This window comes from Paramisgurnus dabryanus, chromosome 9, assembly GCF_030506205.2.
Source record: "Paramisgurnus dabryanus chromosome 9, PD_genome_1.1, whole genome shotgun sequence".
Taxonomy (NCBI): domain Eukaryota; kingdom Metazoa; phylum Chordata; class Actinopteri; order Cypriniformes; family Cobitidae; genus Paramisgurnus; species Paramisgurnus dabryanus.
The window spans coordinates 8,973,261-8,997,150 of NC_133345.1; the positions used below are offsets into that span (position 1 = coordinate 8,973,261).

At 39.0% G+C, this 23,890-nt stretch overlaps 1 protein-coding gene across 2 annotated transcripts in view; it reads right to left on the reverse strand.

The window, feature by feature from the left end:
* ets1 (v-ets avian erythroblastosis virus E26 oncogene homolog 1) overlaps nt 1-13,578 on the reverse strand; it is a 45,816-nt gene extending 32,238 nt beyond the window's left edge. The window contains exons 1-3 of one of the 2 annotated variants that reach the window (XM_065279339.2): nt 13,454-13,578; nt 11,423-11,530; nt 5,908-6,058 (exon numbers count right to left, since the gene is read on the reverse strand). In XM_065279339.2, coding sequence (XP_065135411.2) covers nt 5,908-6,058; nt 11,423-11,491 — 220 coding nt within the window. In that variant the 5' untranslated portion in view covers nt 11,492-11,530; nt 13,454-13,578. The remainder of the gene's footprint in view (nt 1-5,907; nt 6,059-11,422; nt 11,531-13,453) is intronic. The other variant, XM_065279338.2, reaches the window with a different exon arrangement.
* Nucleotides 13,579-23,890: the final 10,312 nt, after the last annotated feature.

The following is a 23,890-nucleotide window of genomic DNA, read 5'->3' on the forward strand; positions in this document are numbered from 1 at the left end:
AGTAAATAAACAGCGACTAATATTGCAGTTTGAGTTAAATCACTCCTTAACTTGGTCCATCTTTGTTACCGTTGCAAACGGAAATACTTATGACGCAGTTTTTTTTACCTGACGAAGGGGTTGTAGTGGATAAATTACAACGCTTGCGGTCCGCGTAGAACTGACCCGCTTTTAAAAATTGGGTGAGGTGCATGTCAGGCTACGCATAGCTACGCATAAGCTACAGATGACCTATCGAGTAGCTATGGAGTGGACTTCACATACAACTATAAATTGGACTTTACGGGAGCGATCCCAAAACATGGGTTACATTTCTGTTTAAACAAAAGTCTCTTTGCCAATTTTATGAACATTTTCAAGGACCAATGTGCTGTGTGAATGGAGTTATTTATTGTTAATATTGTTAGTTTGTTTCTTAACACCATTCCAGCAATGTTCTGAATTTTCACACAAGGTTCTGCTTGTGTAACTGTTGCCTATAAATTAATTTGGAAATACATGGATTGCCTTTTACGTAAAACCGTAATGAAGAAATACAATTATTTGAAGGGGAAGTTAGGTTTCGACATTTGACCTTGCTAAGTGGAGCTGTAGTATCAAACTTTCACCCATGCGCACTCCTCTCTCTCTCTCTCTCTCTCTCTCTCTCTCTCTCTCTCTCTCTCTCTCTCTCTCTCTCTCTCTCTCTCTCTCTCTCTCTCTCTCTCTCTCTCTCTCTCTCTCTCTCTCTCTCTCTCTCTCTCTCGTTTGCTTTGTTTTACAGTTGGGGGAAGTGTGTGCAGTACTGATTACCATCACTATTTCCTCCTTTCCCATAACCCCCAGACCCCCGCCAGTCATCTGTTTATTTTAACCCAGAAAAAATGGGCCTTGGCCTGCGAGGACGTGCCCCTCATCAGAGACAGCACTCTCCCCCATACACACAACACATCTATATACAAAGATACAGATTTAGCCGTCGCACACACACAAACATGCAAACAGCAAGGTGCTTGCACACATACACATTACTCAATATTAGTGCTGCTGTTCTCTTTCAATTCAACTGTCCAGTTGTCAAATCACAAATCATAAACGTAAGCCAGGCGTCACAGAGCTCCATAACACAGCTGTCAATTTGGCCCAAATGGGTGGGTATGCTTAAAGAGCTGATGTGAGTGTGTGATCAGGGCAATGAAACACTCTCTGTGAAAGTGTAAGTTTGATGCATTTGACAGTATTATATTATAATAAACATAGATGCATGTAAACAAAATGAGTGCATAAACAAAACATCTTTTTCTCCCCTTGATACATTTTTTCACTCACAGACAAACAATTAGCTCTTATTGACGGAGTTGTAGAGCAAGCAACAATGCGATACATTGAAGAAAACTGTCACAGGCTTTTCTTCTTCACATGCAGGTCCCATATGTGTAGTACACAAAAGCCGTTTACAGCCTGTCTCTGGTTTAACTGCCGGCACCTGCGCCTAAAGCCTACAGATGCAAGACAGGTACAGCTATGCGGAACGGTGCTCACATGCACCAACGCCAAGCTGTCTGGAAGCATGTGGGTGTCTGCGCGTGTCTCTGTGCGTTACAGTGTGTCACACGTCACGTTTCACAGCACACCTGCAAAGCATAGGGCGGCCCGCTTTTCCATAAGTTTTAAAAGCTCTTTCTGTTTTCGCTCATGGAACAAATTTGATGTCTTCATACACAGCAATGTGGAACTGATTCATTAAGTGACATGAAGTGAATAGAAAAGTGAATTAAACATGCGATCAGACTGAAAAGGTCAGAGGAAGAAATGACCTAAGTCAAGACATCCACAAAGCCAAATTACATAGTCAAAAGAATTCTATGGAGAGCCTGTCTTCGTGTTGGAAAGTCAAGGAACAAGGTTTAGGCACATATTTCCAAAATATTTCTGCTGTCGTCAAAATGACGGAAAAACGATGTCATCCTGAGCCAAAAACTGCGTATGACAGTTGGGTTAATATTTAACCTTTTGAACCAAACTGGGTAAATCTACACATGTACACTAGCATGAATTGAGCCAACACAGCCTCGTGCATATCGTAAAAGTTGGCTAAAGCCCGGAGTATAGTCTGTTGTTTAAGTGTATGTGAACGTATGCGCATAGTTGAATCCACAGGCTTGAAAAACATAGTTATTTGACCTGTTCATGTACACAGATGTTTGACCCATTGCGACAAAATGCAATGCCTAATGCATTTCCTGGACTACATATTAAAATCTTCTGTACACGCATACAGAACCTACCCGTAAAAAGTACAAGTAGTTACAAAAATAGAAATTTTCCTCACGCGTGCTTTATGTGGACCCTCGCGCAGTGTTTAAGTTATGTAAAAATTATAAGTTTTTTTTTTAAAGGGGACCCCCTATAAAGCACAAAAATATAAATTAGATGGTCCCCGGATTATTCAACTTGAAGGGGGGGTGACCTGCTAAAAGCATTTTTTTATAGGAAACTCCCTAATTTATATTTTTGTGCTTTATAGGAGTCCCCTTTAAAAAAATGCTTATAGCAGGTCCCGGGACCACCTCACCCTCAATTCGAACAATTCCCTTGCGAAATCACACTACAGCCAATCACTGTGCGAAGAATGCAGGCCAATATTGGGGCAAGTTTTTAAAAGCTAATAGTGTTTGAGTTTCTTGTGCATTTTTATTAATGTATTTCATGTTTCATGTGCAGTTTGCATGCTTCCAGCACTATCTGTGGCTGGATTATATACTTTGGGAATGTTGGCATTTACTGTACTAAAAGCATTCACAGTTCATTATGAAGACAATCGTTGCTATAGACGGTTTCAGCACCAACAACATTAACAAAGTAATGAAACCTTCTATAGATTTTTACAAAGCAACAGACTCTTAGGTGTGAAGATGAAAGCATATTGTTAACCGTCAAGTATGTTATGTTTTACAGATTAGGTATCAAAATATATGGTAAAAGTCAAGACTAACTGCTCCACACAATAGTTTCTAGGTAACGGGAGGGTGGCCCGTTTCATTCTGACTAACAGCTGTAGCAGTCCAACGGTTTTTACATGCGGTGGCTTGGGTGTCAGTTCAGAAGTCTGTTTTGAGGTTACCGTCTCACACAGAAAACACGTTCACTGCTTTAGACTTGACTCTACCCTGCCTCACCCAAAAAATCTGTTACACGAACTTGTTTCATCTCTGGATTTTGCTGATGGTTTAGCCCAAGATTGACTAAAGTCAAAAAATTCCTCCTAGTAACCAAGCATCTAATTTTCTAAACACACTTTAGATCGTCTGCAGGGCTCAGCCCGCACATCGCCTCGGAGTAAAAAGTTCAAAAGGTTGTTTTTTTCCAGCAATCTAAGCAGGCAACACTGAGGACTTTTGTTAGCATCTCCAGCAACAAACATCAGCAAATCCCATCAAACCTGACCCAGCTCGGTTCCCCTCACACTCCCCCAAGGGGCTACGAGGCTTGGGAAAAGGATGGCCGCTGCTGAGGCCTTGCGCCCTTGGACCCTTGTGGCCTTGTGTCCTGCTTGGAGGTGTAAACTTAGAACTGGTGCCAATGCTGTATCCAGCCCAACACGCACACATTAATACACATACATACAGATGGCGCATGTCGCCGATCTTTCTATATATCATTCTAAAAAGCAGGGAGGCTGATGTCAAACACGGATGGAATGTTCTCATTTTGAATAAACATTAAAAAAAATTGTCCGGGACAAAAAATGCAGAGCATGCAGCCGCCTCCACTATATTGTGTCACATACACACACAAATAAAAACACACACATACTTACACATACTGTGAGTGTGGCAGAGAAAACATTGTTCTCTGGGGGATGAACAGGGACATTGACCCTAAAGAGATGCCTTTACCAGATGCCTTGTATTTTCCTCCTTGAGAATTAAAGACTGAGTTTGTGTGCATATATGCACGTTTCAGTCACACACAAAAAATGTGGGCTTTAGGCCAACTGTCCTCAACTGTAGATTGTGTCCGGAGTGCTTTGACCTTTTTCTAATCATGCATTTTTGCTTTCTTATTTAATCTGTGCATTTTTTTTCTTCACTTTATACTCAAACTGAAACTATGCTCACAATTCATTTCACACATTTTTAGAGTACGAATAGGTTTCAGAATCATGCTTAAAAATTTGCAAATACACTGTAAAAAAAAACTTTGCTGCTTTAAATTTTTTTGTTAAATCAACTCAGATTTATAATTCATGTCAACAGAAATTAGTTGTCACAACTTATAAAATATAGTTGAGAAAAGTCAACTTAAATTTATAAGTTATAACAACTCACCTGTAGTTATAACAACTCATATCTAGTCAAGATAAATAATAGTAAGTTGAAATGACTTGTAAATCCGAGTTGATTCAACAAAAATTTTTAAGCAGCAAAGTATTTTTTACAGTGTAGGCAGTAAATAATAGAAAGTAAATTTTATATATATATATATATATATATATATATATAGCATTTTTTATAAGGCTCTTATGTTTAGGTTCAGTAATTTCTCTTTAACAATAAAAAGGTTATTAGTCAGTAATTGAAATTTCTTATTTTCACAAATGTCATGAATCTAGGTATTTCACTGATTTGAAGACACAAAGTAATATACACATGATAACACAATAAAGGAAAAAAAATATATTTTCATTGTTGTTTAATTTTAACAAATGTGATTGTCTTTTGCGGCAAAACCCTCTAAGTGCATGCAAGCCTTTTTGGCACTTAAATGAGACATATCATGCTAAATCCACTTTCTTGGCTCTTAAATGCATTTTGTTGTATATTTATAGTGTTTATAAGTACATAAAAGTTGAAATTAGTCTCTTCAGGTGCTTTGTTGATATCTTTATATTCTGTTTGGTCATATTTTCCAACCTGTTCTGATTTTTCTATTATCTATTACGGTTTTTGAACAATTACGTCAAATATGTCTGCTTTAAAAAAATAACTTCTCAGGACAAAATAGTAAATAGTTGCAAAATCATTAAAGATGCAACTAAACATTGCAAATAATTAAAATCAGAAAGTAAAAATGTCACTGCCACACTTGTACATACAGTTGTATTCAGGTCCAAGTACTCACAAGTTTGAATGTGATGCACGATTGTTTTTTTTTATGCGCTATATCATTGATTTAATACATCATTAATGCACTTAGATGACTTTGCTGAAACATTGGTGTGCCGTTCAACAGATTTTACCAATAAACCGGTATTTCTAAATGGTCTGAGGCAAGGATTACCTGGATTTTAAGCAAAGGTATTTCATGAACACACTGAAATAAATGATTAATTCAATTTACTCAATTTTTTAAGGTAAGTGGATGCAATCAATTTATTTAAGCTACATTTAAACAAAAGTTTTTTTGTTTTGTTTGGCCTTTCTAATTTTTTTGTTTAAATGTAGCTTAAATAAATTGATTGCAACCACTTACCTTAAAAAGTAAATTAAATTAATAATTTAAAGAGTTTTGTTGCAAAACAAGAAATCTCGTTTTTTGGTTGTGCATTCCAATTAATATCAATTCAACTGCAGTTGGTTTGTTTTGATGTAAACATTCATAACTTAAAAAATACAGCTAAGTAGCACCATAAAACAAAAAAATAACATGATAACATAATAACATAATAATAAACATGTTTTGACAAAAATGTTAAAAACGGATTTATCTCGTTTTGCAACGAAACTCTTCATATAATACGAGCCGAGACCTTTGGGTTAATATCAATATCTCATTTTTGACTGAGGTAACTTTCAAATGTCTTTGTGTTAAGTTAAAAAAAGAGAATCTGAGATGGCATGGGGGTGATATGATAAGACAAAGATAATGTTTTAGGGGCAACTATTCTTTAAAGCCCACGACCATTCCAACAGTGTGATTTCTTACCGTTGATGCCGTATTCTGGTCCATTGGGGACCTCCTGCAGGGTGATGTGATGGGCGTACAGAGGTCTGGCTGGAGTTGGGTTTTGTGGGTGGCACACTACAGGAGGCTGCATCTGTGGCACCATAGTGACTGCCATCACACCACTTGACCTCTACAAATACAAAAACACTTGTAACACTGTGTACCTCTATGTGTATATTTAATGTGCAGTGAAAACTGAAAGCAAGCCTTTAAATGCTGACTTTGACAAAAAAGTTAAAACATTATGGATTCACTTCTTTTTTTTCTAATTAAACAGAACAACTCATTTATATGAAGTAAAAAAAATGGTTTAACCCCTTTATGTTTAAATGACATCATGCACTGTATGATACAAATTTTTATAAATTTTCAAGACATGGTGGTGTAAGGTCTCAAATACGTATTTTTTGTTTTCTCAGGTCTTTGGTTTTATGCTCAGAATTATGCATATGAAATTCCCTATGTGGCCCGAAGCAGCTTGGGTTTCTGGTGAACCGAAGCGCTTGAGAGGCATTTTTGATTCTTTTGATCTCGGTGGGACTCTGACGTCAGGCCAGGAGAGGGGAAGCCAGACAGTCAAAAGAAAGAAAGAGAGAGAGAGAGAGAGAGAGAGAGAGAGAGAGAGAGAGAGAGACTTTGCTGAACTTTGCTGAGTCAACTGGTTTCCTAAGAACTTTTAGTACTCAAAACAAACAGAAGTTCATTTAGCACAATGTTGCAATACAGAACTGTTTAAAACACGATTAAGGATCCGCTTTTTGGTCTTAATGCCTTACTGAGCAAGAGCGGCTAAATATACTAAATTAATACTAATTGTTGATCTGTGTTGTTATGTTTAACCACTCACTATCTGAAATCTTCCACTCTGATTTTTGCCTAACATGCTAAACTGATTCATAAACAGTTCCTAATCTGCAGGTTGTTTTCCGGAAACAGCCTTTATCTAAAGAGGAAAATACATCAAACTAAACTATTTCACACAGATAAAGGTTGATTTAAATAGTAAAATCAACTACTTTTAGCTAACAGCACATGCCATCACATCTAATAAATGGACATTGTCCTTGGGTTGTTGAAAGTCTTGGTTACGTTGCCGTAACAATGCAGTTCAGTATGGGAGATTACTGTGCATTCTGATACGTTCCTTTTATAAAACCTGATATGCGATCTGCAGGCACACACGACTTAGAAATTACGTCCCATTTTCACAGGGTTCTGATACATGTTGTGAAGTGCTGGGCACAGGAACAGGTTAACTGATATCAGCATAAAACAAATCTTTGTGGTGAATAAATCGGCATTACTGCAGGGCTTGCATATCGTACTGCTCTAGATTTATCTGTCTGAATACTTATCTGTCTGAAAAAAATAGGTTTCCACTTCGAAGATGCTGCAAGCTTTCCTTGATATGATTTATCAAGCACAAAATGTTGAGCATGACTGTTTGTGAAGCAAAAAAAAAAAACAGTTTGCTCTCGCAGGGAAGCCACGGCTGTGGTTTATTAGCGCATGGCTACTGCTTCTTTAAGATAAATCCAATTAAGGTTTGGAGTAAGATTAAACCTTTGAACATTTATATTTGAAGAGCTCAGATGCAAAATCCGCTGAGAGCGTCTGACATGTTGTCTTGTAAATGAAGTTTTTTTATCAAGCTCTTAATGGATTCTGCCAGTAAAGCACTGTATTTGGTAAACATTCATATTTCGTGTCTTTTGTATGCGTAAATACATTATGTTGATTGTAACTGCGTGGCAAGCGCGTTCAAATAGAGAGCAACACAGTCACGACACGCATAACCAACACACTCTTTTTTCCAGGTACATTGGCAATTGAAAATACTTAAACTTTTTAGAATGCCGCATCAGAAAGTGCATTGGAAAGAAGAAGGAAAGCGGTGCAGTCACATTTTCTGCACGTTTTTAGACGACAAATGTAAACCATCCCCTAATACGTGCCAAAAGCATTAGGTTTATATCATTATCTTATTTTTGACGGAGGCAAGGCTTTGAACCGGTTCACGGAACGAAAACGAAAACCAGAAACTTCTGATGTTTTGCACAGAACAGAAACAAAAACAGAAACTTTCAAAAAATATATGTTCCGGAACAGAAACGTTTATTTAAAATAATGTTAACCGGTTAATACTGTTATCTTTTTCGTTCTTCGACAGGATTTCTGTGCAATACTCGGTGGAGTTCACTTCCGGTCGTTGTTGACTCATTGGAGAAATGAGAAGCTTGCCTCCAGCAAGTTGCCTACTCAAGCCCAAGTCTCTAATGCTCATTCATAAGAGGTAAATATTGTAGGCAACCAAGTATATCAACATGTTTGTTTTTTACTAATTAGTGGTGTAACGGATCGCAGTTGATCCGTGATCCGTATCTCGCATGCGATTCGCGGGTTCGGGAACTTTATTTTTTGTTCTAACCGGTTCAGGAACGTCAGCTTTAGGGTTGAATCAAAAACCGGAAACGTTAAAATACTGTTTCTGTTCGGAACAAACCAATTGGAAAAAAATTCTGGGTCAAAGCCCTGGACGGAGGTGATGTTTAGCCGCTTTGGCATCTGAGCTCCTTATTTGTCCTACTATAAAAAATATGTATTTAAAGGAACACTTTTTTTGAAAATACACTCATGTTCTAGCTCCCCTAAAGTTAAACATTTGATTTTAACCATTTTGGAATTCATTCAGCCGATCTCCGGGTCTGGCGGTACCACTTTTAGCATAGCTTAGCATGATCTATTGAATCTGATTAGACCATTAGCATTGCGCTAAAAATTACCAAAGAGTTTCAATATTTTTCCTATTTAAAACTTGACTCTTCCGTAGTTACATTTTGTACTAAGATTGATGGAAAATAAAAAAATCTGATTTTCTATGCAGATATGGCTAGGACAATACTCTCATTCCGGCGTAATAATCAAGGACTTTGCTGTAGCAGGCGCAATGATATTTCGCATTGCCCAAAAAAAGTCCCCTGTTATTGAAAGTTACCAAGTGGACTATTTTTGGGCACTGCGTACAAAATATAACTACTAAAGAGTCAAGCTTTAAATAGGAAAAACATCAAAAATCTTTTGGTCATTTTTTAGTTCAATGCTAATGGTCTAATCACATTTAATGGATTGTGCTAAGCTATGCTAAAAAAGTGGTAGTGCCAGACCCGGAAATCAGCACAATGGATTCCAAAACGGTAAAAATAAAATGTTTAACTCCAGGGGAGCTGGAAAATTAGCCTCTTTTCAAAAAAAGTGGAGTGTTCCTTTTAAAAACAGTTTTGTAAATAAGTAATTTACTCATCCTTGTGGTTTTAAAATCCATGACTTTCTGGATTATGCAGAACACTTAAGGAGTTATTTATAGCAGAATGTCCAAACTTCTTTGTTTATTTATACAAGGAAAATTAATGGTGACCATGGCTGTCAAGCTAGATTTGGGATAACTTAATCTTCATTGTGTTTCTCACACAAAGCTATTTTGTGCCTTCAGAAGACCTTCGGCAATATGGTTTGTGCTTTAAAATTGAAAGCATTTTGTCTTTATTGGAGCCTAAAAGCCCCTGGTAACCATCCACTTTCCCTGTGTAGAGGACATAAGCCAAGACATTCATAAACTTATTTGCTGTCCCACATAAAAAAAGTATATATAGTTAAAACAAAGTCAAATGGCAACATGAGAGTGAATAGGCCTGACTGAATTTTCATTTTGGGGGGCACCGTCCCTAATATGTGCCTACGCAGGCTGAAAAAGGCAAAAGAAAATAGAAAATGACACTTTCTTACATTTCTCAAATAGGTTGACAACAGTTAGGTTGTCGTCTCAAGTGCTTCTGGTGACAGAAGCCCCTGGTATCTGAGCTACTGTCTGTCTCCATGCGTGTTCTCAGCAAGGGGAGGTGTCTGCAGCCTGACTGACTGCCCATCTGATAAAGCCTGCTTTTGAGGCAAGACTGCGGTTATCAGCCAAGACTTAGCAGCAGTTTTATAGAGTTGTGGTTGTTGTAGTGTTGGTGGGGGAGCTGGAGGATTTTAGGTTAGGCTGTCTGAAACTCCGCTGCTAGAGTCACGGGGAGTGGAGACGAAAAGTCGGAGAGCAGCGAGAGATATAGATGGTTGTTGAGGGAGATATAGAGGAAGTAGGGAGGACGGCAGTTGGATTTATGGGGTGCAGGAGGGTCCCGTCCGATTCAAAGGGCAATGTCACCCCGGCCCCCATCCTTATGGCCAAATCGGGGAGCCGGAATGTCTGACGATCAGCGGAAAATAACCAATGCCTTGCTTTTTGATATCGCGCTCCAATCGGAAAAGATTAAATGCAAATGCGACATGTCTCGATAGTCGTGTTGCGTGATGAAGTGGGTTTCACAACGTACTTGAGCTGCCCTTAAGAAAAATTAAGTGTGCCGTGTCAACAGACGTACTTCAGTGGGAACAACAAACAACAGCAGGCAATCATGTTCGGTTAGACTGTGGTGCTAATAACAGAGACGAACGTCCAACTATCTCTCTTTGTCAGGTTTCTTCATCTTCATACATAGTTCATGAGAGAGAGATAGAGGTGGAGGGGGTGATGAGATCAGAAAATGTTATTTTCTTTTTCAGCACATGTAAATTAATGAACCGGGAGGAAAGCCCCCTCCACGTAGCCTTTGACCACGGTTGGAGACGAGCGTACAGTCATCTCAATTTCAAAAGCCACACAGGCCACCTGAGCAGATTAGCTGAACGGTGAGTTCCTGCATGAGGAGGCCGGGTCGGGTGCGGATTTGCATTCGACCCTTTCCGTCTCAAAGACTAACAGCCCTGTCTGTGCATACTGATGGCTAAATGTCCTCCATGAATCTTTATTAGACACCTTTCATTCTGATCTCACCTGTGTGGAATCCCAAAATGCAGGATCTCTTTTTTACAAAGGCCCAACAAACAACCTTGACCCCCCTGACTCCTAAATGGCACAAATGAGGTTAAAAGATTCATATACAAATTCTTCTTTTGCATTTATTTCTTTTCTCTCTTTTGGACAATAATATTTCTCTGGGTTCACGCAAAGCATTACGTGTCCAAACAATGTTCTGCATTCAGGGCAGGTGTCATCCCATGGGTTCAGATCTTTTAAATACCACTGAAATTACTTTGACACGCACATTCGCACATCTTGCATTGTAATACTGAAGAAATAATTCTTCTGACATATAAGTGGAAGTACAGCAAAGCATGAAATGAAGAACAATAAGTAGTTTTCCACTGGTGTTATATATTGCATATTTCAAATGACTGTATTTAAATTTCAAGCGAAGAATTGCTTAATAATTATCACTTATCTGGCTAAACTGAACAAACATGCAAACAGCTTATGTGCTACAAACCCTCAGTTAACCACCAGCTTGACGGATCATAACACAGGCATTTGTGTTCACTTGATGCACATGGCCGGTGCGGTGGGCAGCTCAGGCCAAACAGAGGTGATTTATGGTGAAAGGTGGAGGGGTCTTACCATTACACCCAGACAGTCAGGCGGTTGAAGAGGCTGATAGGAGGAAACTGGATCCGAGTAGTAACTCATTCTACAGGTCGTTTCTGAAACTGCTGCAGCGGTGGATGTCTATGGACAAGAAACACACACACGGCCACACTGGAGGTGAGGTTGGTGAGGGCATGGACCTCAATCAATCAGACAATGTTTATCCGGGAGACAAGACTCCAACGGCCGTATGGTTAACCTGGATTAGTAATAACCTGTCACTCAAAAATATAAATGACATTGGATGACCCACAACAAGCAGAAGGGTGGGAATTGATGGTGATGTAATAGCATAACAGTGGTAGTGTATTGCAGTGTTATTGCAATGTTGCTTAAGTGTGTCTTAATCGACCGGGCAGGGTTGTACAACAAATCAGATAAATTGTGTCATCGTGGTTTTTAAATTTACATGACATTCAACGCTCTCTATAGGATGTTTAATGAATGTTCAAATAGTAATAAAATGCACGTATGACAATGTTTTTACAATGACCGATGCTGATATGTAAATCAATGTCAATTTCTGAATATAAATGTATTTCTTAGACTCAGATTTTACTGTTTTAAACAGAAATTTGATATCGTTTTATTAATAATAAAATAATAATAAAAACATTTTTTTTTTAAATCAGTTAATCAGTCAAGTGGATACATTATCGATATTATGAGATCCATATAAAATCACTTTAACATCCTGGCCATTATAGCAGTCCATCACTAGTTAAAAATAAACAGCATTTATGCATTTTGGCAGATGCATCTATCCAAATCAACTTATAATGCATTACAAGGTGTGCATTTTAGTGTGTGTTCCCTGGAATCAAACCCATGCCCTTGTGGGCTGCTAATGCAATGCTGTACCAATTGAGCTACAGGAAACTAGACTTTAACCTTTTCTAAAGAAAGACTAAGTAGTGCCAAGGGAATGTGGCTGCATAGATGAAAAACAATAACCGACAGAAAATAATAGCACACTTCTACAAGCCACACAATTTGAGCTCCATGTATATGGCATAATGGCATTAGTCAAATTTACATTTTGTTTTAATACGTTTCTTTTATAGGTTTTGATTTATACAGTATGTATTTATAATTAGGAGTTTTAAAAACAGGGAACCAAGAAGCGGTCCAATGCCTGGAATCTGTCCCACAACCCTCCCTTCTAATTCATTCAGTCAGTGTCCTCTTACTGCCATGCCTTTATCATTGTTTACTAGAGCAGCTATTAGCAGAGAGAGCTGGAGCCCAGCTGTGAGGATTCTGTTTCTGGAGTTCATGACGCGTACGTAGACAGGCAGAGCAGGGGAAAAACTGAGGATTCACCTTAAACAGCAGCTTGTGTGTGTATGCGTGTGTGTGTGTGTGTAGGAGAGATAGTGAACATCTTGAAGTGCTTAGAGAGTGTGGCAACTGATGTTACACTCAGTCAAAAGTTGAGCTGGCTGTTACAGATGAATCTTCCAGAGGTTACCAAAACACTATCTTATTCAAATGAGTGAATACTGTATTGGGCACTAAAATACCCAAGTTTATATGATTAAAAAAGAAAAAAGGTAAAGGCTGAATTTACGATTTTGCTTATGAATAAAATTAAGTTTATGAATTAAACTTCTTAACTTAGGGTTAAAAGAAAATTTTAACAATAGATAGAATCTAAAACTTTAATAAAGTTATATGCAAATTTTCATGACAGTTCAGAATGAAAATGCGTATTTATAAAGTCCAGATTTGACGAATGTTGCTTCTAACAAAGTTATTTTTTTATGCTATTATAACATAAAATTGACTGTTTTAGCATTACCATCAAAAAGTCACATTCAAACTCTTCATGTGAGAAAGTTTTTGGGTCTCTGAATAACGGATCGCTTCATCCTGATCCAAACTGAAACTTCAAAGCGCAGCGCTTTAGCGCAGCACCGCAAGTGTCTTTTACGCGCTCCGCAAGTTGAACGGTTTACCAGCACAGACAAATCGATAGAGGAATTAAAATAAACTTTCCCTTACCGTTATTCGTTGATAGGCTGAAGGCTGTTTGCGGTGAGCTGTCAGCTGGTGTGTGTACCTGGCTTGTCTGGAGAGGAAGGATAAAGCGCACTTGCCGGAGTCCCACCCTCCCCAATTACTAGCGCTTCACTCCAAAACCCATTCAGGACTCTGCACATCAAAGTGTCCAGCGACTGATATGACGAAAACAACATCATTAGATGAGAATATTGCTCTATTAATAGTTGGTCTTTTTTAAACAAAATTAAAACGATTTAGTTAAATATATTTGGTTCAATTACAAGCAATAAAAGATTAAACAATCTTTATATTCTTGTTGATTTCCAAGTGTGCGTTTATTACATTTTTAAAACACTACTTGTCTGTATGAATTACATTTTTTTACATTTATTTATAGATTCAAATGCAATTTTATAGATCCAAGCACACATACAAATGAGCATTGCATTATTAACTCATATTTTTATATTTATGCAATCTTTTTTTATATGCATGCATTAATAAAATACTTTATTGGAGTGTAAAAAGGTGTTATGAAATTATGTCTGTTCGACTTATACTGTACATTTGGCAGACCTAAGGTGACTGTGGATTTAATCTATAGATTTTAATCAGTATGTGTGTTCCTAGGATCATTACGTTGATAATTCAATCAACTGAGCTATATGAACAAACTATTGTTGTAACTGTTTTGGTTTCATCTATATATACTGTAAAAGAGTTTACAGAGGAAACGGATAGAATGATGTTTCCCAGTTACTAAGTTAGTGCCTACGTTGTGTCCGACAGCCTGTGCTGAATCTGTGAGGGTGGGAGGAAAATGTCCATATACGGAGGAAAAAGGAAAGAGAGGCTGATGGGGGTCACAATGTGTGGATTTCCTCTGGTGATATCTGTCCTGCAGGTTGCTTGGCCTGGAGAGGAGGAGAGTGGATTAGGGAGTGGTCTGTTTGTGTGTACTGTCCAAGGTCCCCTTTTAATGCTCCTAGTGGGAGGAAGCAGTTTTGGGCTGGAGTTGTGATGTGTTGCTGAGTTTGGATGAGTTTTGGACATAGAAGAGTAAAGAAAAGGACCTATTTATCATGCATCGTTCCCGAAAACAGCTGTGTTGTTGTGAGCAAATGAACAAGATGTTATAAGGCCTGGGTGGTCATGACCTGCGCGTGTGTTCGTATACTCGTGTGTTTAAGGGAGTACGAGGTGTGTATTTGAGAAAGACTCCAGCTGTATGTGACAAGTGTGGATTGTCTCAGTGTAAAATTACCAGAGATCCCTGTGATCTTGTCTTCATCAAAACATCTGGTCAGGTTTTGGTCAACAACAGCATGTATCATCATTTTAAAAGTGGCAGTGGTGTTTGTTTATGGTTATGTGTAGTGAGCTGTCTCTATAGACCTCATTTTAAAACTTTCCTGACACAAATGCACTGCTAGATGAATGCCTTGTTTTTCCCAAATTTGATACTGAGGGAGAGTAACATGGAAGGAATTCCCAGAATGCATTGTGAAAAACATTTACATTTTTGTACACATTATTCATTGCTTAAATTGAAATCAATTATGAGTAATGTCATCCACTATTTGTATGACAAACAAAGTCACTGCCGATAAACAAGCACTTCAAACCGTCATTTGTGGGTTTCTATTGCATTTACCATGCAGCTGCCTACGCAGACAGTAAATTTTATTAGGGTGCCGTCCGCGTCTCGTCTAAAACACCTTGTGGATGAAAGATAAGCTCTCCGCCGCGGCCCCGTGCTCTCATTTGTTTGAATTAGAAAGTGCGTGGTCAAAGATCTTTCATGCGGGTCCTTGAAAGTAAATCTGGATGTGCTTTCAAGTCCAAGATGAGAGGTGTGAAGAGGTGGCATGTCAACCTGTGCCGTCTCGGAGGAGAATCGCCATGAAGATGATGCAGAGCAATCCCAGAGGGCTCAGGAGGGGCAACACGTCAGGGGCAAAAGGCTAGCTGCATGACTTATGGCCATGTGGCGAAAGAAATGGGAGCGAGTCGGAAAAAAAGACTAAAAAATAGGTGGGGTGAGGCGCACCCCTTCCGATGAGCCAAATTGAATAAAAGGCGGTGAATGCGATCCAGATCTTCCTTGAGTGCCCGCAATGCTGTTTCAATTAACATGATGAGTGGTTCAAAGGAAAGGCCTTGATTCACTTCTGCTCCACATGATCTAACGCTCATCACCTCCTGCATGCCTTGCGCCTTTCTTATCACTTCAACACCTTTCATCCATCCTATCTTTTACTCTCACTCTGTCTCTCCCCCTTACTCTCCCAACTTCTATAGAAGTGTAGGATTTTCATGTTAAGATAGCTAAAATTAGATTAGCACAGCTCAGATAATTCGGTTTTGATGAAAAAAGTTTGAGTTCCTAGTGTCGAGTTTGAAATTGGTGTACCACTGAGGAACTTGCTCTTTAGGTACCACAATAATGACAGCTAGGGACCATTTTTTGACAACATATGAACATCTCTGACTTTTTATTGCAGATTTAACTTCTTTTTTGCCGTCGCACAATGCAAAGCTCATCAAAATATGTATTTCGGTATGGCTTGTCATGTCAAAATATGTGTTCAGTGCATCATATGAACCTATGTGCATCACGCATCATGCCAAAATAAGTGCCTGCTGCAGACGCTTTAAATGTGTTTATGATAAAAGAGAGAGAATTACATTTGCCAGATACTCACTTAATCTCATGTGTAATCATAGTTTAGTGTTAGGTTAGTGTTTTGCGAATATTTTGTGAACTTTTATCATAAACCCTTTCGACGCATTTTGACATCACGCATGATGCACATAGGTTTACATGATGCAATTTTGACATGACGAGCAACATACACGACACTCCGAACACATATTTAAACATGCGCCTGTCCAAAGAGAAGTCACCGGCCGTCACTTCCCTCTAATCACTTTTTTGTAATCATCTATTGTTATTGTTCTCACACACATCTCTCTATATGTATCTCCCTCTCTTCCTTTCCCCGGTCTGGTCACGCTATACATTAAACAGAGCACTTTTCCCTCACCAGCAGCTCTAAACGTTCATCACTCACTGTCTCTGACTGCTTTACTGCTCATGTCCGTCCTGTTGTCATGAAACATGCAAGTGCAAAGCTCTGTGTTAAACTAAATCTCACAGATCTGTAACCCAGCAGGTCCCACCTTCGCATCTTTTTTTTTAAAAAACAGATGTAAGCCAAAGGAACATGAGAACTAGGCTGGGATCGAAATGCTTTTAGACCTTTTATTAGAGATCGAATATAATAGGACGACATCAAAGGTTTACTATCTATAGGAGACTTCATCTCAATTTTTACAAGAGCATCTGCCGTCCTGACTGAGGTCTCATCAAAGATTCCCCCCTCAATTGTCCCAGAGCTTTGCTGAGTGTTAGCAGACCTCACATCCTCTATCTCAGACATGTTGACATGTCTCCAAGTTAAGTCTTCTTTTGTCACAAGTCCAATTACAGTCTTAAATCTCTTTTTGCTAATAGGTTTCATGCCACAGGTTAGATTAAGTAACCCAGTGGCATGTTTACCATTTTGGGGGCCCTATGCAAAGTCCAAGAACCAGGGCCCCCCATGCCCCAGCATTGCCCAAGGTTTTTCAATTTAATTGCACAACAATAATATTCAGTATATAGAAGTGAGATATATATAAACCTGGTTTATTTTGTTTTACGCTTATTAAAATAACACTAAATTATTACAGTTTGGTATGACAAAAATTCTTGGTTTAAAAAAAATGTTCACGCCCCCCTCAGATATATCTTTTGCTTGCAAATGTCTTATAGGATGTATTAAAAACAATGTAATTAATACTGCAACTTCAGTGTCTGACATATTACTAAAAAAACTAAATGAGGAAAAAAAGGAAGCATTAGATTATGATTCAGACTGATCGAACAAACTGAACTAACAAACACCAGCAAACAACATTGTATGTTGGTTATTGATTGAATTTATGGATGGGAATCACATAACTCTCATGTTCATATTGCAAAAACACACTTACTATGAGATACAACAAGCTACAAGCATATAGACTAGACACTAAAGATGAGATTTAATGACCCTGATGGGTAACACTTTATTTTAATAGTCCACTTTAGACATTCTACTAACTATAAATAACTTTGCAACTACATGTCATCTAACTTTCAATAATTTGCAAATATATGTCAACTAACTGTCATTAGAGTATTAGTAGACTGTAAGGGTTAGGGAAGAGGTTTGGGTTAGTTAGTGGAATAAGTTGACATGCATCTGCAAAGATACTTACAGACAGTTGAATGTCTGTTGAGATATCATCACAATAAAGTGTTAGTAGATATTAAGCAGACAGTCTACTAATACTATAAAGATCGGTAGTTGATAAGTATTTGCAAAGTTACATATAGTTAGTAAAATGTCTGAAGTGGACTATCAAAATAAAGTGTTACCCAATGATGAGATACAGAATATGATTTATGTATTTTCGACGTGATTTAAACCCCTGCGTGGTGTCTTTATCATGTTTATCCCTGTACGAGTGTGAAACAAAAGTGTCACTGATCAAACCAAACCACCAATCACAGGTGTGAAGCCCAAAGTCTTTAAAGTAAACTTGACCATCGAGTGAATGTTGTGCAGTTACGAGAGCACAGAGAGAGTCGAGCAAGCGCTGATTCCAGCACTTATGTGGCTGCATTTGTGCGTGCTGAGCAGAGGTGCACTTTCCCGTAGAGTTTTGCTCATGAAGTAGCCTATATGTGCCCTCGCGAGGATGTGCGCAAATATTATTCTGCGTGCATTCTAGCACATCTCTCGCTCGCGCGTGCTTTACCCGTATCTTAGATTTGGGTCTGAATAAACATAACATACTTTCGCACACCTTGTGGCCAGTAGGGGGCCCCCCAAGCCCGCGAGGCCCCACGCAATTGCATGGTTTGCGTGGTGGGTAAAAACGCCACTGAAGTAACCCCATAGTGGAAAGATTCATTTTTAATTTTCAATTATATTTTTAAAGATGTCATGATTCTTATACCTGGACACAGGAGCAAACATAAATATATTTTCACAGGACACAGGAAGACAGAGCAGCTCCATCTATGAAAATATTGCAAGTAAATGAGTCTAAATGAAGTTGCTTGTCTGAGTCAATTAAACGTTATGAACATTAAGTTTGACTTGAGACCGAGTATCAAAGGTTTCCATCTCTGCTCTGTCTCCCTATTGTGCTCATGTTTTATTTCCTAAGACACTTCAGGATGGGTGAAATTAATGAGCTTTTATTAGATCCGTCCTGATTGCAGCAGGTTCATTTTTCAATTTTGGGAGGGATAAGAGCCAGAGATAGCATCCAGTGTGAGAAAGAAGTCCTCCTACTCATCTCTCGCAAGAGATCTTTCCTCTCTTTGATTCAATGCCCGGCTCTTTCCCTTAAGAAACTGCCGCACAGATGTTGCTCCAGCGACTACAAAGAAGGAGGTCTTTATGAAGAGCCAGTCTATTTTAGGCCACTGTATTTCCGAGCTCTGCTGCTTTGAGAGGTACAAGACTGATTTTCTGCTGAAGCCTTGTTTTCATTTCTTACTGGGGTATTTTTAGATAAAAGCTATGTTGCGATCACAAAAGCAGACATATAATGATTCATGACAGTATCGACTTTTGATCTCCCAAACCCAAGTTTAGGTCCCGAATGAAAAAACTAAAATTTTGCTATTACAGTTAGAGAATGTCTTGACCAAACTTAGTTAAGAGAGTTTATGTAATGGTGCAAATGAATCCAATGTGACTTTGTTGCAACCTCGAGAAAGGTTGCATTCTTTGGGAGTAGCATTAGCCCTTGATATTATCTTTAATTAAGTCCCCAATCCTTTTTTATGAGTTGTGCAAACAGCCTCTAAATAGGCCTGCTAAGTCATACAAACATCCCCAGTATTTCATGCCTTGGAAAATGTGCAGCCTTCTCCAGATGTTTAAAGTTCTCATGAAGATTTTAATAAGACCAGGGACAACACTGCTGCCCTTCCACAGAGCTTCACTATGGGACAGAGCTCCGCAGCCCTCCCTGGTCCGGACCCGTGAGCCGGAACTCATTTCAAGTGTATTGTTGGGAGAAGGGAGTGTCACCCGGCCAACACCACCTGTGAGTGCACGACTGTGAGGACTGTTGACCACAATCGGATACAGTCTTGCTCCATGGAGGTGTGAACCTTGGCCATCAGTGAGAGAAGGTCATAGCGACTCAACCCTTATTGAGTTAAGGACACTGCATGGAGTGTATTCAGTGTTATAAAAACATCTGTTACTGTATTTGTAGAACACTATGATGCTGTTTTACAAAATATAACAGGGGTGTACTTGGATATACTCACATGAGGTTTCTAAAACAATTTTTTTAAGTTACTCTTTGGGCTTTTTATGTCTTTATTTAATAAAATGGTATGTAGATGTGAAAGAGCAGAGAGAAATAAATAGCAGGATCGATAATGAGCCAACTCAGGTTACCACACTGTATTTTTTAAAATTGTTATGTTAAAGTAACATAAAAATATATAATATAATGTGAATAAAACATTCAAATTGATTTGACATCATTTATTACTGTGCAGAGATGCAGTTGCGCTATACACTGACCCAACGGATTATTACTATAACACCATACTAATACGGTCTTTGATCCCCCATCGCTTCAGGACTGTCTTTATTCTACGTGGCATTGATTCAACAAGGTGCTGAAAGCATTCTTTATAAATGTTGGCCCATATTGATAAGATAGCATCTTGCAGTTGATGGAGATTTATGGGATGCACATCCAGGGCACGAAGCTCCCGTTCCACCACATCCCAAAATGCTCTATTGGGTTGAGATCTGGTGACTGTGGGGGCCATTTTAGTACAGTGAACTCATTTTCATGTTCAAGAAACCAATTTAAAATGAATCAAGCTTTGTGACATGGTGCATTATCCTGCTGGAAGTAGCCATCAGAGGATGGGTACATGGTGGTCATAAAGGGATGGACATGGTCAGAAACAATGCTCAGGTAGGCTGTGGCATTTAAATGATGCCCAATTGGCACTAAGGAGCCTAAAGTGTGCCAAGAAAACAACCCCCACACCATTACACCACCACCACCAGCCTGCACAGTGGTAACAAGACATGATGGATCCATGTTCTCATTCTGTTTACGCCAAATTCTGACTCTACCATCTAAATGTCTCATCAGAAATCGAGACTCATCAGACCCGGCAACATTTTTCTAGTCTTCAACTGTCCAATTTTGGTAAGTTTGTGCAAATTGTAGCCTCTTTTTCCTATGTGTAGTGGAGATGAGTGGTACCCGGTGGGGTCTTCTGCTGTTGTAGCCCATCCACCTCAAGGTTGTGCAGGTTGTGGCTTCACAAATGCTTTGCTGCATACCTCGGTTGTAACGAGTGGTTATTTCAGTCAAAGTTGCTCTTCTATCAGCTTGAATCAGTCGGCCCATTCTCCTCTGACCTCTAGCATCAACAAGGTATTTTCGCCCACAGGACTGCCGCATACTGGATGTTTTTCCATTTTTACACCATTCTTTGTACACCCTAGAAATGGTTGTGCGTGAAAATCCCAGTAACTGAGCAGATTGTGTCTGGCACCAACAACCATTTGCTTGAATTGCTTGAATTGCTTGAATCACCTTTCTTTCCCATTCTGACATTCACCTCTAAATGCATTGAAGCAACTGCCATGTGATTGGTTGATTAGATAATAGCATTAATGAGGAATTGAACAGGTGTTCCTAATAATCCTTTGGGTGCGTATATGTCGAATTGCTAAGGCTATCAGCTCCAAGCACATTTTGTTACATTGAAGCATTTTCCCTCAAATTAAATTGTGACAGTGTTTAACATCAGCAGAGTCTGTTGGAAAACAAGAAAAGAGGATTAAAAATGAGAGAAATCCATCAAAAGAACAAAAAAAAAAGAATAATAGTTTGTCTTGATAAGATACTGGGATCGGTCCAATACTAACAAGCGTCAACATCCAACAGCACCCAGAACTTCTCTTCATTAGTGGCTTGATATCTGACATTTAGACACACATGCATCGACATAATTAGGAGGGAAGAGAGTTGTGTAGATGACAGTTCCCTCTCTAACTCCCCTTTTATAAAGATGGGGTGCCTAACACAGATTAATATTTGTGCATATGTGTGTGTGTCTGTGTGGTTTGTGAGAGGGATGTCCTCAATATGGCCTGTTTCGTGCGTACTGATGGGGTATGGCAAGACTTGAGTGAGTCCAGCTGTCATGGTTTCTGTTTTTATAGCACAGCTTTCATGGTAAATTAGAAAATCACCAAAAATGAAACTAGACATTCAATTTAGCTCTCTGAGTGGTTTGTAACCAATGTCATTGTTTAGCATGCACATCAAAATACAGTACACATTGTCTCTATAATATATAACCAAATTATTGCATTTTATATATAAAAAATGTGAGTGTTGGTTTCTCATGTTAAACTCACTGCCATGTGACCCAAGCATTTATTTTTGGTTGACAGGGGTCTTCTGGGTGGTCACTATGGTTGATTAGTAGTCTAGGGGGCTGTTTATACCTGGTATTAAGATGCGTTTTGGTCAATCAAATTGCAAGTGGACAAGAGAGACACATTCACATTTACACCTGGTATTTGAATCCATCTCTTTTGTCCACTTTACACCGCTTCTGTCCTTATTACTGAGGGGGTGGTCTTTGGGTGAGTCCCTCTGCTGTCGTTTAAACACGAGCAGGACAAAAGACCGGTTAAAAACGATGCAAACTAATATTAGGATGAAGGCTGCTGCTTGTGCTGTAAGTACACATGCTGTACAATGTTTGTACATGTATATATGTATAGGCTTTCTCTGATATTTCAGAGCAATTGATGAAATAGGCTTAAGCAATTTTTCAAACGCTTTAAAATGAAACAAATAGGTGGAGAGCAGCCGCTTCAGTTTTATCAATGAAAGCCTTAAGATTGCACTAAAAGTCATGTTTAATGTAAAAACATTGTACTCATTACACTACATTAGATCAAAAGGCAGAAATAGGGGGTCTTTTGTGGCTGTTCAAACACATTCAACCATGTGTGCGTCTACACCACAAAAGCAATCAAAAGGTCAAATGTGTTTTTGACTAGCTCTGAATGTGGTCGAAAGTGGATGGGCTCAAAATGTTTTACACCCCATTTACACATGTTTTTAGCTTCGTCCACTTGTGATCCGCTTGACCAAAACGCATCTTAATACCAGGTATAAACAGTGCCTAAGATACATTCTAAGTAAGCTAGGAAAAATTTTCAACCAAGCATTGGGTTGAACCCAGGCATTGGGTTAAATGAACCCAATGGATTTTGGGTTGAAACAACCCATAAATAGTTTAAAGGTGCAGTGTGTAAATTTTAGCAGTACATCTGAATAGGATTACAGCCACATAAATGATCAACCAACTTTCCCATCAAACTTTAGTCTAAGAAACCCCCTGATTCTAACCACACACAAACAATAACACTTGTGTGTTTATTGTTGTGTGCTTACCCTGCTGAAAAAACAGCATCAAACCAGCATGGACCAGCATGGGAATTATGCTGGTTTATGCTGGTTTGATGCTGGTTTAGCTGGTGGTCCCCAGCATACCAGCACCAAAACACAGAATATGCTGGTCTTGCTGGTATGACCAGCATGGGATGCTGGTATGACCAGCATGGGATGCTGGTGCTAATGCTGGTTTGGTGCTGGTTAAGCTGGTGCTAATGCTGGTGCTGATGCTGGTTTAGCTGGTGTTCACTAGCAAACCAGCACCAAAACACAACATATGCTGGTCTTGCTGGTAGGCTATGCTGTTTTTTTCAGCAGGGTATATGGCTATCCGGACAATAGCACTGCAATACAACAAGCATGTACTGATCTTCAGTCTCTTCTCTGTTTCTCTTTCCCTCTTTCTCTCTCTTTCTTTCACAGTCTCTCTCTCACACACACACACACAAACGCATGCACGCACACATGCACACACACACACGCACACACACACACACACACACACACACACACACTGACATAAAATCCTAACACATGAGTATTTATAGACTGGTTTAAGGATGTAGCGTCTATCCTGTAGTCTGATATTCTGTGAGGAAATGGACTGAGCTGCCTCCTCCATTCTCCATGTACCTCTCTCCTCCAGTCTCTCTCTCTCTCTCTCTCTCTCTCTCTCTCTCTCTCTCTCTCTCTCTCTCTCTCTCTCACTCTCTCTCTCTCTCTGCTAGTGATTTAAAAACCTTTTTGCTCTTATCAGCAGTCTTGTGAATGTGGTTGGTTCCTGTCCCATTTTTAATCAGAGTTCAAATCAGCGCACCCAACAAAGCGAAAATATGCAGGACCAACCTCTCATCCTTAACCACACTCATTTGT